The 17744-nt window shown below is 41.9% G+C and overlaps 2 protein-coding genes across 2 annotated transcripts in view; one reads left to right on the top strand and one right to left on the bottom strand.

Annotated features, from left to right (window-relative positions):
- The first annotated feature begins 2732 nt into the window (after window positions 1-2732).
- Window positions 2733-17744, top strand: part of LOC103751897 (zinc finger protein 791) — a 17015-nt gene continuing 2003 nt past the window's right edge. Inside the window, 3 exon segments of the mRNA XM_008855506.3 lie at window positions 2733-3217; window positions 12510-12636; window positions 12831-12891. Of these exon segments, the coding sequence (XP_008853728.3) occupies window positions 3215-3217; window positions 12510-12636; window positions 12831-12891 (191 nt within the window). The 5' untranslated portion in view covers window positions 2733-3214.
- LOC103751896 (nuclear ubiquitous casein and cyclin-dependent kinase substrate 1) lies at window positions 4087-5016 on the bottom strand. The gene has a single exon (XM_029557403.1). The coding sequence runs from the start codon at window positions 4847-4849 to the stop codon at window positions 4118-4120; it is 732 nt and encodes a 243-aa protein (XP_029413263.1). The 5' UTR covers window positions 4850-5016; the 3' UTR covers window positions 4087-4117.

Raw genomic sequence — 17744 nt, 5'->3', positions numbered from 1 at the left:
GGTTACAGAAGTGAAAACAAGCTGGTTAGCAAATATAATGTCTGGAATTAGCACATTCCATGATTCATGGCGAGGGCAATTTTCCAAGGCCCAAGGTTGCCCCCGTTTTCCTTTTGGTGTGGAGCAAAGTTGCTTCTGAAATGGCTCTGAACAAAATGGAGTAACTTAGGGAAGTTTGCTGAGCCAGTTCACCCTTCAGATATAGGTCAGTAGTAGAGTTGTTTGGTATTGTGAGGCCCTGGGTTCATCTTTAGCACTACAATGAAATAATAGTGTATTCTTATGCTCCAGGAGGTTGGCACACTTCAACTCCAAGACAGAAGTTCCAGAGCTCCAAGCTCAGAACCCTGCCAAACCTCATTTCATGTATCTCTTCATCAGCATGATCATTTACATACTTTAAAATGTTATAAACAGATGTCAAGGTATTTGTTGTTGTTGTTGTTGTTGCTGCTGCTGCTGCTGCTGCTGTTTTGTCTTTTTGAGACAGGGTCTCCCTGTAGTCCCAGATGACCTGAACCCACTATGTAGACCAGGCTGACCTTGAACTCACAAGGATCCACCTGCCTCTCCCTCCCGAGTGCTGGGATTAAAGGCGTGCACCACCATGCCTGGCCACAGTATGTTTTTCTGTGCTCTATGAACTGCTGCAGAAATTCTTCAGACATAAAGAGAGAATTGTGGGAACCACAATTTATATCCTGTCCATCATAAGCATAGGAGCTGATTAGTATCTGAAGTATGGGACATTCTGATGAGACCAAGCTCCTAAACTGTAAGATTTGGGCTAGCTCTCTCAGTAAAAGTGTGTCACACCTTTTTCTACTACTGAAGCTCAAACCCAGGACCATATGCATGCTAGGCAAATGCAGGCAGTATCACAACTACTTGAGTTATAGGACAGCACCCTGATCTCCTACTGAAGAACTGATTGTTGGTGAAAATAAATCCCCATGAAATATGGTAGTGAGATTTGAAGTACCCTGTTATCTATGAGTATTATGAGTCATTACCAAAGGCTCATTCATGACTTTCCATAGTTGTTCACCAGCTGGTGGTACTGTTTGTGGAGGTTCTGGAACGTTAGGACCTATGGCCTAGCCAGCAGAAGTAGGTCACCAGGAGTGAACCTTGAAAATTATATCCACCTCTGACTCCCACCCTATCTCTGTGCTTCTTGATCAGCCACAATATGAGGAGTCCCTGCCACCAGCTTCCTGTAGTATCAACTCTACCTTGCCCTCCCCACCACCATGGACTGAGGCTGTGAGTTAAGTCAAAATAGATCCTTTCTCCCCTAGGTTGCTTTTCTTTTTTCTTTTTTTTTAAACAGAAATTCCAACTCTCTATGTAGCTAAGCATGGCCTCAAATTCCTGATCCTCCTGATCCTCCTGCCTCTACCTCCTAAGTGCTGAGATTACAGGTATGTACCATCATACCCGGTTTATGTGGTACCAGGATCCTACCCAGCACCCTATGCATGCCAAGCAAGTGCTCTACAAACAGCTGCATTCCCAGCTCGCTGAAGTTGCTTCTGTTGTGTGTTTTATCACAGTGACAAGAAAAATAACCCACCAAGAACAGAAAAACACTGTGGCTCTCTATTCCTTTCAGAAAGACATGCTCAAACACGGAAGTTTGAAAAAATAGGTGACAAGAAAACTTTTGAGGGATGAGGGTGTGGACGCTGCTGAAGTGGAACCTGGCACCTCTGGCATGCCAGGTAAGCATCACTGACTAGATATTCCCACCCAGATTCCTGTATTTTAGTTTTACAGATACACAAAGTCAGATACGTTGATGATGCTGTTCGCAGATTTCATTCCCACTTAACAAACTTCTTGGACATGTTAAGGAAAAGGGAAAAGAGTGAAAGCTTTGTGATTTATTAAAGAGCAAATAAAATTAAACTGTTGTTCAATATTTCAATAATTTTCATTTGCATATTGCTATAGAGATTAACGGCATTCCATAACAATCAGCATTGCATTTAACTAGCCACACCTCATCGTTGCTCCTTTCTTGAAAATCAAGTTGAAGTCAGACCTCGTGGTTCATGCCTGTAATCCCAACACTTGATAGGCTGAGGCAGGAGGATTGCCACAAGCTCAGTGCAAGCCTGGACTACATAGGCATTCTAAGCCAAGCCAGCCTGGGCTATAGTATGGGATCCTGTCTGGAAAAAAATGAGAGAGAGAGAGAGGAAAGAGAGAGAGAGAATCTCTAGGGGAAGGTCATGGCACAACTCCTGTAGCTTGTAGTAGTAATGGGCTCTCAGCTTTGGAAGTCAAATTTATTCACTTATAATATCAAAACTTGAAAACTCAGCCAGGCCTGGTTACAATGCCTGTAATCACAACACTAGGGACGCTGCGGCAAAACATCCTGAGTTCAACAGCAGCCTGAGATAGAGCAAGAGAAGAGACACAACACTCATCCTAGAGTGTGCAGTTCAAATATCAGTCCAGCTTTAGACACTAGAGTTCTAAGGATTCCTTTTCTAAACTTAGATCTGTGAGGATGGGGAAACTGTGAGGCAAACCTGCTTATAATAGGGTAACTTTTGTTTTACAATACACTGAGCAATCACTGAACTACACTCTCCCAAGATCACCTTTTTTTCTTTCTTTTTTTTTTTTTTTTTTTTTTTTTTTTTTGAGATTAGGGGGTCTCATATAGCCCAGGCTGTGCACAGCCATGCCCAGCTTAGAGGTTGATAGAATGTGTGAATTGCAGAAAAGCCTTAAGTGTGTCTGCAAAGGTCATGATTCCAAGAACTGACCTCGCAGCATTTAGCCACGCCCCCAGTCTTCTTGCACAGTATGAGCTGCCCTGGCTGGCCCTGGATGTCGCACTAGCTGAAGCAGGGAGTGTCACCCCAACATTTGCGTCCCTAGGGAAAAGCGGTGCAGAAGGACACCCCCGCTGCCCCTGGGTCCAGAACAAGCGCGCCTTAGATCGGAAGCCTTAGGGCACGGCCCAGGGGAAGAAGCAGCTTCCGCACCACCTCTAGTCTAGGCCTCAGGCTGTCAGGCACGAACCGCGGATCCACCGGGTCCGGACAGAGACGTGGGCGTGGCTACGTTATGCACAACGCGTGACATCACTGTGGGCTGCGCGTGCGTGGTTGGCCTCTGACGCTCTCTGGCGGCTTGAGGGAGCCGAGCGGACGTGGAGCATCCCCCACCGCCCCCCAACCCCCGGCGGAGGGCGATGGTGAGTGGGGCTGAATGCTGATTTGAAGACTTCTCTTTCCTATGGATGGATTCCTTATTTAGTGAATATTGTACTTCATTAACTCTGGTCTCCTTTGCTACTTTGCTATTGGTTTATTTTGTTTTGTTGTTGCTGTTGTTATTTTTTGGCTTGGTTTCTATTTTGTTTGGGGGTTTTTTGTTCTTTTTCAGACAGGGTCTCCCCGTAACACAGCTGTCCTGGAACTCACGATGTAAACCAGGATGGCCTCCATCACAGAGCTCCACCTGCCTCTGCATCCCCAGTGCTGAGATAAATGGTATGTGCCACCACACTTGGCACCACATTATAATTAAATGCAACTCTGATGTGTAAGATTTTTAGGTTTAGGGGTTTTGAAACTATAAGTTAATGAAGAGATACAGCGGGCGTGAGGCAATAATTCTCGAACTGCCTAGGCGTGGTGGCTCATGCCAGCACTTGGAAGGCTGAGATGGGAGGATTGCTGTAAGTTTGAGGCCAGTATGGGCATGTAGCCCAGTAAGACCCTGTCTCAAAAAAAAAAATACTCTAGAACCAAGTAAAAGCTTTTGATCCTCTGGGGCACGGGAACCTCAGATTTGAAATAGGTGTATTAAAATTGCAATTAACGGGCTAGAGAGATGGCTCAGCAGTTAAGAACACTTGCTCTTCTTCCAGAGGGCCTGCGTTCAATTCCCAGCACCCACATGGCAGCTAACAACCATCTGTAACTCTAGTTACAGGGAATCCAACACCCTCTTCTGGCCTCTGTGGGGCATTGCATGCACATGGTGCAATTACATACATGGCAGGTGAAACACTCATATGCATAAAATAAAAATTTTTTTTTTTAGGTTTCCATTTTTTTAAATAAAATCTCTCCCAAAACATCATCACTTTTTAATCTTCCCCAGACTGCACTTCATCTTCAGACCCTTCATCTCCAGATTTCTCCATTGGGGGGCTTGCAGACGTCTTCTTCTCTGGAGGGCTTTCTGCTTCCTCGTCGTCATCTTTGGGAGAAGGAGTCTTATCCTTTGAAGCCTTTGAAGCTGTGGGGCGACCCACTTTCCCTTTGCCTTTCACTGGACTTGGTGTCACTGTAGCCTTTAGCCTTGGTTTGGGCATTTTCTTCTCTTTTCTCTCAGGTTTGGACTTCTTAACCATCTTTTTGTTTTTCTTTTTTGAACTGCCATAGTCACTATCGTCGTCGTCTTCCATTAGGAAATCTTCATCGCTGCCAGAATCTTTCTCCTGGAATGGTGCCTCATCCTCTTCCTCTGGTTCTTCTTCACTCCCCACATCTTCTAAGAGCATCTCTCTCTGTTTAGAAGCTGCTTTAGATGCTGCCTGCCGTTGCTGGCGCACATTTTTATGGTCGTCTTTTTCATCTTCACTGTCCTCTGCTGAGTGAGAATCATCCTTCTTGGTCTTCACATCTTTTTCTTCTGAATCCTCACTGTCTTCTTGTGAATTCTTTCCAGATCGCCTTTTATTTTTAGCTTCTGGAGGAGATGACCGAATTTTCTTAGCTGGAGGGCCTGAATCTCTTCCATAATCTTCATCTGCATCATCTGATTCCTGAAACTGTGAATAATCAACGACCTTCCTATTTCTGACAGGCCGCGACATGTTCGCAGTCGAGACCGGACCGAGCCAAGCCGAGCCGAGGAGCAGGACCCCCCTCCCCGCGCGCTCGGCGCCCCACCCCCCCACTCCGCCGGCCTCTGCCGCCGAGCCCCGAGCTGCTGGCCTCTCAGCGTCCGACGCGCCTTGGCTCAGGTCCCTGGATCGGTTGAGCCCCAAAATAAAAATTTTTAAATGATAATAAAATTGTGATTACAGGGCCACCAAGATGACTCAGTGAGTAAAGGTGTTTACCATCAAGCCAACAACCTGCACTCTAGTCCCAGAACCGACATGATGCAAGGAGAGCAAGCTAGTTGTCCTCTTATGGCTACATGCTGTGGTGGCATGCATGTACACCCACACACATCCACAAAATATAAATGTAAAAAACTGTTTGTTTTTTATTGCAGGTAAATTTTTTTCACTGTTAGGACCAGGCAAAGGCTTACCTTTAATCCCAGCACAAAGGAGACAGAGGCAAAGGCAGAAAAATGTCTGTAAGCTCAATGCCAACCTGGTCTATATACTGAGACTCTGTTCCAAAAATATTTTTTTTCATTGTTAGACAAGTGTAGATGTAGGTGGTCCTGGGGATGGAGCCCATGCTAAGCAAGTGCTGTACCACTAAGCTGTATTCCCAGACCCCTAAATCCTGTCTTTGGCCCTTACAAATTGGCCTGAAAGAGTGGAGCTACACACACTACATTCCAGTTTAATTGGTTAATATGGTCCAATGTAAAGAAAAAAAGGACCTAGAAAGATTGAAACTATTAGTAAGCCAGGTGTGGTAGCACAGGCTTGTAATACCAGCACTTAGGAGGTGGAGACTGGAAGATCAGGAGTTCAAGGACAACCTCACCTATATAGCAAGTTCAAAGCATAAAAATCTGTTTTGAAGAGAGAAAGAAAGAACCATTATTAAAAACTATTTCATAAGCCTGGAAGCACACACCTTTAATTTCAGCACTCAGGAGGCAGAGGCACATGGATCTCTGTAAGTTCAAGACTAGTCTACATAGTGAGATCTGGTCTCAAAAAAATAATAAAAGAATTTCATAGCTGGGTGTTGTGGTGGCTCATGACTGCAAACCCAGCACTCAGGAGGTGGAGGCAGGAGGATCAGGAGTTCGAGGTCATCTTTGACTACATAAAAGTTCCAGACCAGCCTTGGACACATGAGACTGTGTCTCAAAAAAGAAAAATTTCTGTTGTTCACCTATCCATTCATCCATCCATTGCATTCACAATATCTTGGCATCAGGAGGTAATTTTTTGTCCCATGGTTGTATGTTCTCAATACTTGGAATTCCACTGTGTGGACTCTTTTCTTTCAGTGTTGCAGGGCTTCATGCATACTAGGCTTAACTAACACTAAGCTACATCCCCAGCTGCAGTATGTAATCTTTTCAAATTGATTTCCTTCACAGCAGTGTACTTACAAGATTGCTTCCTCCATGTCTTCATGACTTAAGGCCTGACTGCCATCTATCACAGAACCATATTTTATCATATGGATGTTCCACAGGTTTATTTATTTGTCTGTTGCAGTCTGCCTTGGTTTACCCTTTAAATTTGGAAGTTATGGGTAAACCGCATATAAATATTCCTGTATAAGTTGTCATATGAACTGTAGTTTTTTTGTTGTTCTTGTTTTATTTTATTTTATTTGTATGCGTGTATTGCCTGCATGTAGGTAAGTGCATCTGTGTCATGCAATGCCTGTGGACAGAAGAAGCAGTCAGATACCCTGGAACTGGAGTTACAGACAGTGCCATGTGGGTGCTGGGATTCAAACCCAGGTCTTTCTGCAAGAACAGTCAATGTTCTTAACCGCTGAGCCATCGCTCCAGCCCCTGAACTGTAGTTTTTATGTGAACTAGTTTTCAACTTGTTTGGGAAAACAGCAAGGCACATAATTTCAGGATCCTATCTATGGTAAGAATATGTTCTATTTTATGAGAAACTACCTGTCTTCCAAAGTAGAAATACTTTGCTTTTCTCACTACCAAGAAATGAAGATCCCAGGCTGGAGAAAGGGCACAGCCATTAAAGGCTTGAGCTCATCCCCAAGAGGAAATTCCCCGTTGGCCTGCATCTCTATCACTGTTTGTTTTTCTCATTCTAAATTTTAGATGTTTTTTTTTTTCTTCTTCTGTGAAAGACTTCAAATTTGTTAATTAAAAATACTTGCTTTTTTTTTTTTTTTTTTGGTCTTTTTATGAAACCAGGTCTCCTGTAGCCCCAGCTGGCACTCACTACACTCACTATGTAGACCAGGCTGGCCTGGAACTCACAGAGATCCACCTGCCTCCGCCTCCCAAGTGCTGGGACCAAAGGTGTGCACAACCACACCCAACTCAAAATACTTGATTTTTAAAGCAAAACAAGTTGCTGGAGGAGTATAATTAGCTAATTTAAAAAATTTGTTTATGGGCTGGAGCGATGGCTTGGCAGTTAGGAACGCTGGTTGTTCTTGCAGAAGACCCAGCTTCAAATCCCAGGACCCACATGGCAGCTAACAATTGTCTGTAACTCCAGTCCCAGGGGATCTGACAGCCTCTTCTGACCTCCACGGGCATTGCACGACACGGGTGCACTCACCTACATATAGGCATAACACTGATGCGCATAAAATAAAAATAATAAATTTTTTTTAATTTATGTTTAAATGTGTGTTTTGCATGTATATATGTGCATTACATGTGTGCCTGGTGTCTACAGATGTCAGAAGAGGAAATCAGATCCCCTGGAACTAGAGTTATAGATGATTGTTATCCTCCATGTGGGTGCTGGAAATTGAAACCAGGTCCTCTGCAAGGCAGCAAGTGCTCTTAACTGTTGAGCCATCTCTCCAAGCCCCAAATAATACAATTTGTTTTTGTTTTTTTGTTTTGGGTTTTTTTTGTTTATTTGTTTGTTTTTTGAGACAGGGTCTCCCTGTAGTGGAGCTGACCTAGAACTCATTTTGTAGACCAGGCTGGCCTTGAACTCTCAGAGATCCGCCTTCCTCTGTCTCCCAAGTGCTAGTATTAAAGGTGTGTGCCACCACATCTAGCAAATAATACAGTTTTTAAAAGTTTATAATCACACATTTGGTTTTTAAAAATTGCAGCACATCAGCACATCATCAGTTTCTGTATGATCCTAACAATAGCCTTTCCTTCATCATAGAGTGAAATACTTTTAGAAGTTAAAGTTATTGCTTAAAATGTTGAACCATCAGCCACTCATGGTGGCGCACACCTTTGGTAGAGGCAGAAGCAGGTGGATCTCTGAGTTCAAAGCCAGCCTGGTCTACATAGTGAGTTCCAGGACATCTGGGGCTACAGGGAGACACTGTCTCAAAAAAAAAATTAAAAATGTTGAAACATCAAAGTACTTCAAAGCAGTCTCATTTTAAGGAGAAAGTATGGGTTGGTTTTAGTTTTGTTTTGCTTTGTTTTTCATTTTCTATTCTTAGCCAAAATTTTTTATCTTCCCAAAACCTTCTGAATCTCTTTCAGTGCCATCCAGTGTTTAACTTCTAATTCTAGATTTTAAAAATCCATTTGATCATACATTTTTACTTAGGACTTTTCTTTCCCAAAAATTAAACAGGAAACACCAAGATTTCTCTCTAATCTTCATCTATGACACCAGCTTTTGCGTTTGTTTTGTGTCCTCTGTAACCCATGCCAGCCTCAGACTCTTCACAGTCCTCCTGCATTAGCCTCCCAAGTGCTGGGATTACACACTCCCGGCTGTGAATTTGGGTCATTTGAATGAGAATCTAGTCATAACTCATTCCATTTTATTTGCAGTTCCCTAGGGCTATATAGCATGCTGGGCATCTTTTCATATGCTGACTTTCTGCCTACAGGTCTTTGTTGATGAAGTGTGTGTTCAGCTCTTTTACACATTTTTAATTGGGTTGTCTTTTTCTGTTTATTTTGTATTTGTTTTATTTTGTTTTGCTTTTGTTTTAGGTGCTGGAGATGGAACCCTGTGCCTCCTTCACATTAAGCATGCGTTCTGCCACTGAGCTACACCAAATCCTCTGTTCTGCTTTTATTGAGCATTTTGATTCTATTTTCCTCTTCTCTTAGCAATAAAAATTATGTTTTTACTTTGTTGTAGCTGCCACTAAGTTTACAACATACATTTACAATTAACCCAAGTTCTCTTTCAAAGCAACACTCACTATACAATTTCTAGGTTGTGCAGTGTGCAAGTACCACATAACAGAGTTGAGGGTTTGGGAGGTTTTGGTTTTGGAGGGGTTTTTTTTGTTTTGTTTTTTAAAAAGAGTCTTACTGTGTAGCTCTGGCTGGCCTTGAACTCAGAGATCTGCCTTTTTCTGCCTCCCAAGTATGCAATTAAGGACATGCACCACCATGCCCAGCCTAACAAAGTGTCTTGAATTCCTCTCTACGACCTCGATCATTACTGTCATTCATTTCTCTTATCCATAATTTGGAATTATCAAGTACAGTGTTGCTGTTCTTTTGGTTTGCTTTTTTGATTTGGGGTTTTGTGTTATTTTTGAGACAGGGTCTCAAGTATCCCAGGTTGGCCTGGAACTCGCCAATCTCTTGCTTTATTCTCCTGAGTGCTGGGATTACAGGCATATGTTACTGTTCCTGGTTTACCAACACTCTGTGTGTGTGTGTGTGTGTGTGTGTGTGTGTGTGTGTGTGTGCACGTGCACGCACACACACACATGCTCATGGGTAGGTAGGTACACCTGCACACAGAGACCAGAGGTCAGCCGCAGATGTTGATCCTCACACACCCACCATTCACTTTGGTTTTTGAAGCGGGGTCTCTTATTGGGCTTGGAAATCACCCATTAGGATGGGCTGGCTAGTCAGCCAAGAAGCCCCACAGACCCACCCATCCCCAGCTTACCGGTACTGTACCACAGTGCCTGGTTTTTCACACAGGTATTGGGAATGGAAATCAGATCCTCGTCCCTAGCAAGCACTTTACCAACTGAGTCATCTCTTTAGCCTTCACTAAAATTAAACTTTTAAAGTCTCACTCGAGAAGGGGAGCCAGCCAGGGTAGTCTGAGGAAAGAGCTAGTGTGTCATGTTGTGTTGGGCCCCATTCTCCCATATGCCTTAGGAAAATGTTTCAAATGACCTTTCAGAGGGAGGCAGTAGTGGGGTGGCCTAGGGATTATTTGGAGGGTGTCTTGGGCCCAGTTGCCATTCTTCATGGGACTCAGTCACCACATGTGCTTCTCCAGAATTTTGTTATTTTGAAACAAATCTCTTGCAGCCAAGCTGGCCTCAGACTTACTCTGCAGCCCAGAATGACTTTGATCTCAAGACCCTCCCCCTGCCTGCACCTTAGGAGTGCTGGGATTATAGGCATCACTCCAGCTTTTAATGTTTCTAGTCTTCCTTTGAGAAAACTATCATGTAGCATTAAGAATAAGACAAATGGGAGCTAGAGAGATGCTCAGCAGTTAAAAGTGCTGACTGCTCTTACAGAGGACCCAGGTTCAGTTCCCAGCACCCACATGGCAGCTTACTGCTATCTGAAACTCTAGTTCCAGGGATCTTACACTCTCTTCTGGCCTCTACAGGCACCAGGCATGCACTTATATACATGCAGGCAAAACACTCATACACATAAAATAAAAATCTTCATAAGGGGGGTAGCAATGGGTTGCCTGTGTAGATCAGTGGTAAAGAACTTGTCTACTACCTGTCTAGCACCTAGCATGCTCAAGGTGCTGGGTCCCATCCCTAGCACCACAAAAAATAAAAATAAAAAATAATGGTTTTATTTTACCATCACTGATTCCTTCTATAACATTCTGCCTTATCATTTTCCTTCTTTTTTAACTTTTTGAAATTTATTTGTTTTGGGGGGGGTTGATCTTTTTGAGACAGGGTCTCCCTGTAGCCCCAACTGGCCTGGAACTCACTGTATAGACCAGGCTGGCCTTGAACTCAGAGAGATCCACCTGCCTCTGCCTCCTGATAGCTGGGATTAAAGGTGTGCACCACCACACCTGGCCTTTGAAATTTATTTGTATAGTGTTTTGCCTGCACGTATGTAAGTGCACCATGTGCATACAATGTCTGCAGAGGCCATAAGAGGGCATCAGATCCTCTAGAATTGGAGTTCCGGGTGGTTGTTAGCTGCTAGGATCCAAACCCAGGTCCTCTGCAAAAGCAGCCAGTACTCTTAACCACTGAACCATCTCTCCAATCTCCATTTTCCTTTTTTCAATAAATTTCATGAAGCATTTCTCACAGACCACATGCGCTAAGCTACAACCCACAGAAGTGCCCTCATTTCCAGCTCAGAAAGACTTTTTCTCCACTTTTTTTCTTTTGGTCATTTTGGAGATTAAACCTAGGGCCTTGTGCATGTGATACCAGTGTGCCACCAGGGAACGTCTCCAGCCCTGTTTTATATTTTTGAGACAGGATCTTGCCTATGTTGCCCAAGCTGGTCTTGCACCTCTGGTGCAATTGTTCTCCCTCAGCTTTCCGAATAGCTGGAGTTACAGGTGCACGCCTCCACACCCAGCTTCTCCCTCACATATAAAGGGTAACTTTGCTCAATATTGATTCTACTATTGTGGTTTTTCTTTCTTTTCAACAATACTTGAAATGTGTCACACCACTCTGTGGCTTGCATGACTTGTGAGTAAAAGCCCATTTAATTAAGGTACATACATTCACACAAACACAAAATCAATCTATCAATAAATTCAAGATCATCCTCAGCTCATGTGAATTTGAGCCTAACCTGTGACTCTGTCACAAAAAAAAAAAAAAAAAGAGAATGAAGCAAAAAAGGAAGGAAGGAAATATTTTCATTCTACCAGAAGAATTTCAGTATTTCTAATGACCTTAACTACTCAGGATAATATGTTCATATAAATCTCATCACAAGTTAGATGTCCATAGGGCTTGTGGCAACTGTGTGTGATGATGGGAACAGATGAGAAAATTGCAGATCCTCAATGCATACTTAGTCATTAAATTATCATTCAGGAGGCTGAGACAGGACGACGAGAGTTGTGAGCAGTAAGAAATTAATTTTTCTCACAAAAAAATAATGAAAAAGTTTTATTTCTTCCAGTTGAACTATTATAGATTTGAGGTGACAGCCAAGCATGGCTTATAATTCCAGCACTGAGGAGGCTGAGGCATGAGGATCACATCTTCTAGGTCAGCCTGAACTACAAAGTAACACCCTATCTCTAAATAAGACCCAGATATGGTGGCAATGCACCTGTAATCCCATTGTTTGAGGAGTGGAGGCAGGGGGATCAGGAATTAAAAACCAACTTTCACTACATAGCAAGTTTGAAGCCAGCCTGGGCTACTTAAGACAATGTCTCAAAAAAAATTTAATTTTGAAAAAAAGGACTTGCAGTGACCATAGTAAAAATGTAGGTGTAGACACATGTATTCTAGATTCTGTTAAAGAAGTCAGTGTGAACAAAGAAATAAACTGACAACCAAGGCATTCAGTAATTGTTAAGAGACCAGAGAATTGTATGTGAACTGCAGTTCAGTGTTAGAGCTCACTTGCCCAGCATGTATGATGCCCTAGATTTAATCCACAATAGTACCAAAAAAAAGTGTTAACCTACAGGCCTGAATATATATCCCCAAGTTTATTCTCTCTCCTTTTTACACATGTGGAATGTTTAGGATTCTGTGACCTTTGAAGATGTGTCTGTGAATTTCACCCAGGAGGAGTGGGCTCTGCTGCGTCCTTCACAGAAGAAACTCTACAGTGATGTGATGCGGGAAACCTTCAGGAACCTGACTTCTGTAGGTAAAGATGATATAATTCCTTCACTTAATTATTTAACAGGCATTTCTGGCTCATCACTATTTTACAGTTTAGAATGTAAAAAGCATATATGTTGATATAAGCCAGGCCACAATGAGCTCATTGTGGACATAGCATCTAATAAAGTTTCTATAATTTCTAACAATTTATAATGACTTTCTGGGTCTGCATTTTAGGGAGTAAAGTGGAAGAACAGAATATTACAGATCAGTACAAAATCCAGGAGAAAAATCTAAGGTAAGTTTACACACTAGAGAAAGCAGTGTTCTTTGAAAGAATCTTACTATATTTTTACCATGAAATTTTTCAAGTGCGAAATCAAAAGTAACTCATACTAATATTTTATTTTCTTCAAAATTCTTCACCAAAAGTATTCTTTGTTTTTGTTTTTTGAGATAGGGTTTCCCTATATCCCCAGTTTGCCTGAACTCCCTTTGTAGAACAGATTGTCCTTGGTCTCACAGAGATTCACCTGCCTCTGCCTCCCAAGTGCTGGGATTAAAAGCATGTGTCACTGCAAGTATTTTAAGTGACACAGGTATTCATCATTTGAAAATATTTTTGCTGAGCATGGTGACACACATCTGTAATCCCAACACTTGGGAGGCAGAAGGAGAAGGGTCATCAGAGTTTCAGGGCCAACCTGGTCTACATACTGAGTACCAGGCCAGTCAGGGCTACATAGTGAGACTGCATCTCAAAGAAATAAATAAAAACAAACTTTTTTATATTTTATTTATTATTTTTATTTTACATGTATGAATGTTATGACTGCATGTAGGTATGTGCACGTGTGTCATGCAATGCCCTTGGAGGACAGAAGAGGCTGTCGGATCCCCTGGAACTGGAGTTATGGACAGTTGTTAGCTGCCATGTGGGTGCTGGGACTCATACCCAGGTCTTCTGCAAGAACAGCCAATGTTCTTAACCGCTGAGCCATCTCTCCAGTCCCCAAAACAAGCTTCTTTAAAACTTGGAAACAGTATTAAGAAACTCCATATATCCATATTACTTTGTTGTTGTATATTTTTCTTTGGTTTGGTTTTTTGAGACAGGATTCTGCTGTGTAGCACTAACTGGCCACAAACTCATGGAAATCCTCCTTAGCCTTCAAGTGCTGGGATTACAGACATGTACCACCAACCTGGCTTTTGCTTTTATTTTGAGACAGAGTCTTGCTGTGTAACCCAGGCTGCCTTTAAATTTGTGATCCTCTGCTTCAGCCTCCCCAGTGTCAGGATTATAGGTATACCAATATGCCCTAACTATAAAAATGTAATGCTGGGAGCCTGAGGCTCAGCCATTTCTCAAAACTGCTGACAGACCTGAGTTGGTGACTTTCCATTCTGCCCACCATCCTCCCGCAGGCACAGGACAGAGCCCGCGGCCCTGGGCCCGTGGCCTTGGCCCATGGCCTTGTTCTCCTTTCAGATTCTTCCCTTAGGGTACATCTGGGCCCCTGTGTTCTGGCTGATATGATTACTCACTCTTTGCTCCTTTGTTTTCATTCTCTATTTAACCCCATGCTTGAGCTGCAATAAACGAGACTTGATCAGAACGCTGTCTTGTCTCCATTTCTCTTGTCTCTTGCCCCATCCAAATCCCCACTCCCCAATCCAGGTACCCCGCGTTGCTGACCCCACGGGCCGGGGTAATGTAATTCTAATACATGTTAGTAAACATAAAATAATAAACAAGAGTGCTCCATACTGCTTTCCATAGGGGTTGTACAAGTTTGCAATCCCACCAGCAGTGAATGAGCATTCCCCTTTCCCCACATCCTCTCCAACATTTGGTATCATTTGTTCTCTTCAATCTTAACCAGTCTGACTGGGATAAGATGAAATCTTAGTGGCTTTAATTTGCATTTCCCTAATTAGTAATGATGTTGAACACCTTTTAAGATTCTTCTTAGCCATCTTTAATTCTTCTTTTGAGAACTCTCTGTTCAACTTCTTAGCCCACCTTTTAATTGGGTTACTTCCTTTCTTGATTCTTTGTTTTTTGAGTTCATTATATATTCTGGATGTTAAGCCTCTGTCAGATGTGTTGCTGGTGAAGATTTTCTCCCATTCTGTGGGTTTTTTTCTTCAGTTCCTTGGTTGTCTCCTTTGATGTACAGAAGCTTTTTAGTTTAATGAGGTTCCATTTGTTGATTCCTGACCTTGTTTCCTGGGCAGTTGATGTCCAGTTTAGAAAATCCTTTCCTATACATATATCTTGTAGATTTTGCCAATGTTTTCTTCTAACAGTTTCAGAGTTTCAGGCATCACATTAAGGTCTTTGATCCATTTGGAGTTGACTTTTGTGCAGGGTGAAAAATAGGGGTTTAGTTTCATTCTTCTACAGGTGGAGATCCAGTTTTGCCAGCACCATTTGCTGAACATGCTGTCTTTCCTACAGTGAATGTTCTTGGCCCCTTTGTTAAATACCAGGTGGCTGAAATTGCATGTACTCAGATTTGGGTCTTCAGTTTTGTTCCGTTGATCTACAGGTCTATTTTTGTGGCAGTACCATGTTGTTTTTATGACTGTAGCTCTGTAATACAGTTTAAAATCTGGTATAGTAATCCCCCCAGCATTGCTCTTGGCGTTCAGGGTTGCTTTGGCTAACTGAGGTCTTTTGTGCTTCCATATGAATTGTAGGATGGTTTTTTTTCCAATTCTGTAAAGAATGTCATTGGGATTTTTATTGGCATTGCATTGACTTTATAAATGGCTTTTGGTAGAATGGTCATTTTTTACAATATTAATTCTTCCAATCCATGAACATGGGCGGTCCCTCCATCTTCTGATGTCTTCCTCAATCTCTTAAAATTTTCATTGTACAGCTCTTTAATATCTTTAGTCAGGTTTATTCTGAGATATTTTATATTCTTTGCAGCTATTGTGAAGGGGAATGTTTCCATGTGCTCTTTCTCTGATTACTTGTTACTGGTATAGAGAGATAAAGCTACAGACTTTTGTACATCAATTTTGTAACCTGAAAATGTTCATCATTTCTAGGAATTTTCTGGTGGAATTTTTGGCATCTCTTAGATATCATATCATCTACAAAAAGGGATAATTTGATCTCTTCTTTTCCAATTATCACTCCTTGCCATATGCCCAAAGGGCTTATCCTATTGCAGAGACACTTGTACATCCATGTTTGTTGCTGCTCTTTTCACAATAGCTAAGAGATGGAAGCATCCTAAGTGTCCCTCAACTGACAAGTGGATAATGAAAATGTGGTTCATTTATACGATGGAGTTTTACTCAGCAGTAAAGAAAGAAATTTGCAGGTAAATGGACAGAACTAGAAACTGTTAAATGACAGAACTAGAAACTGTTATACTAAGTGAAGTAACATGGCCTAGAAATACAAACAACGTATGTTCTCCCTCATATGTGGATCCTAGCACCAAATCCTTATGAATATGTATCCAGACATAACTATAGGAACCAGGATAATGAAAAGGAATCAGGGAAGTAAAGGAAAAGAAAGAATATGAAAGAGAACAGTAGGAAACAGGTGTTAATAAGGGAGATATGGATAAAAATGGGGTTATTTTAAGGGGAGGAGGGAGGGAGAGTTATACAAGGAACCTTGGGTATAAAGGGAAAGAATGAGCTCAAAAGAAGTGGGACCATAGGAGAAAGGTATTATTGAGGGAGAAATGGGGAAAATGGAGACACTTTAAATGGGGAAACCATGGTGGAAGGGTTAGACAATGCAAGAGATAAATAATGCCTAGCTAGTTTTTAAAAATCCAGAGGGAACCATATTAGTCCAACAACCTACTGACAAATTATATATACAGCTAGCTCAAGGAACATAATATACATCTACTCAAGGTTTATCTGAGAACCTTTGGTGTTTGCCCAAGCTTTATCTACATAGCACATGGTAATTAAAAGTACCAGACTAGTGGAACTAACCTTCTTGGATGTTTAACAGCCATATTTTGAGGCCTATACTAATTTGGTCAGAGAGACTTAAAGGACAGTTTTTGCTCCATGCCCTCCAAGGTCGACTAAATTCCAGGGGACTATGGAGCATCTCTCAAAATGCAACTATGGTGAGTCACCTGTTCTCTTGATCAAGGAGACCATGGAGACTCCACCAGATGGACTTGAGCCAGTGTCCACAAAGAGGAGGGTCAACACAGAGGAAACATTCCCTCCATGCTTCCAAGTGAAGCCAGCCATGGTTGAGCAGGACCTTTAATTTATCTTCACATAGATGGAACTGGTAGAGGAAAGGAGCCAGGGGTTCCTCCTAAGCCCATGTGACCCCTGAGGAACAGATCCTCAAACACCCTTAAGAGTAAAAATTAATTGGTTTATCTGGGCCAACTACATGGTCTTAAACACCTGAAAGGAAAGTATAACCAAAGATTAAAGTGATGAATATAATTTTTTAAGAGTCCATATGTATAGCTAAAGTCTACATAACAAGAAACAAAGCCAGACAGGAGATACCTTCCTTTGATTTGTTGGCCAGGGTAGCCCAATAAACTCCCAGACAGTAACCCATCATAGAACTGGGAAAATGAAGAACAGACCATCTTATTTAAAGGAATATTGGCTACTGATTGTTGCTAGATGAGGAAGAGTTCTCAGTGGATGGACTTGCGTTGAGGAACAGCTGGGGGCACTGACAACACAGTGGACAGTAACAGGGATGACAGAGCATATGGGCTCCACTGGGGGGGGGGAGACTATGGGAGGGTGCCATTTGGGATGTGGGTAACAGATGAATAAGATTGTTTGGGATGTTCTGTATGAAATACACACAAAAAAGTCAATAAATAAAAATATGAGTTATATTTGAGGAAGAAGCATAAAAATTTGCTTCATTTAATTGGTGATATGAAAAACATTACCATTGAAATCTACCTGATGACTTTATATCCATGCTTAGGTGCCAAGGATCTCAGAAAGTAACCAACTGTGACTAGTAATAATCAGATATATAGAGATTAGAGATGCATGTGCAAACATTTAAGTGTTAGTAGCATTAAAAATGAGTTTTTCTATATGAAACAGTATATTTTAAAATGAAATGGAGATCTTTTTTAAAGGTTAAAACCTCATTCAATTTTATCT

The sequence above is a fragment of the Nannospalax galili genome, unplaced genomic scaffold (assembly GCF_000622305.1).
Source record: "Nannospalax galili isolate Female #2095 unplaced genomic scaffold, S.galili_v1.0 scaffold47, whole genome shotgun sequence".
Lineage (NCBI taxonomy): Eukaryota > Metazoa > Chordata > Mammalia > Rodentia > Spalacidae > Nannospalax > Nannospalax galili.
This window is presented reverse-complemented; position numbering and strand designations above follow the sequence as displayed.

What these genes read in the sequence shown, in the direction of transcription:
- LOC103751896 (XM_029557403.1), bottom strand. Translation starts at nt 4,849, where the DNA reads ATGTCGCGGCCTGTCAGAAATAGGAAGGTCGTTGATTATTCACAGTTT.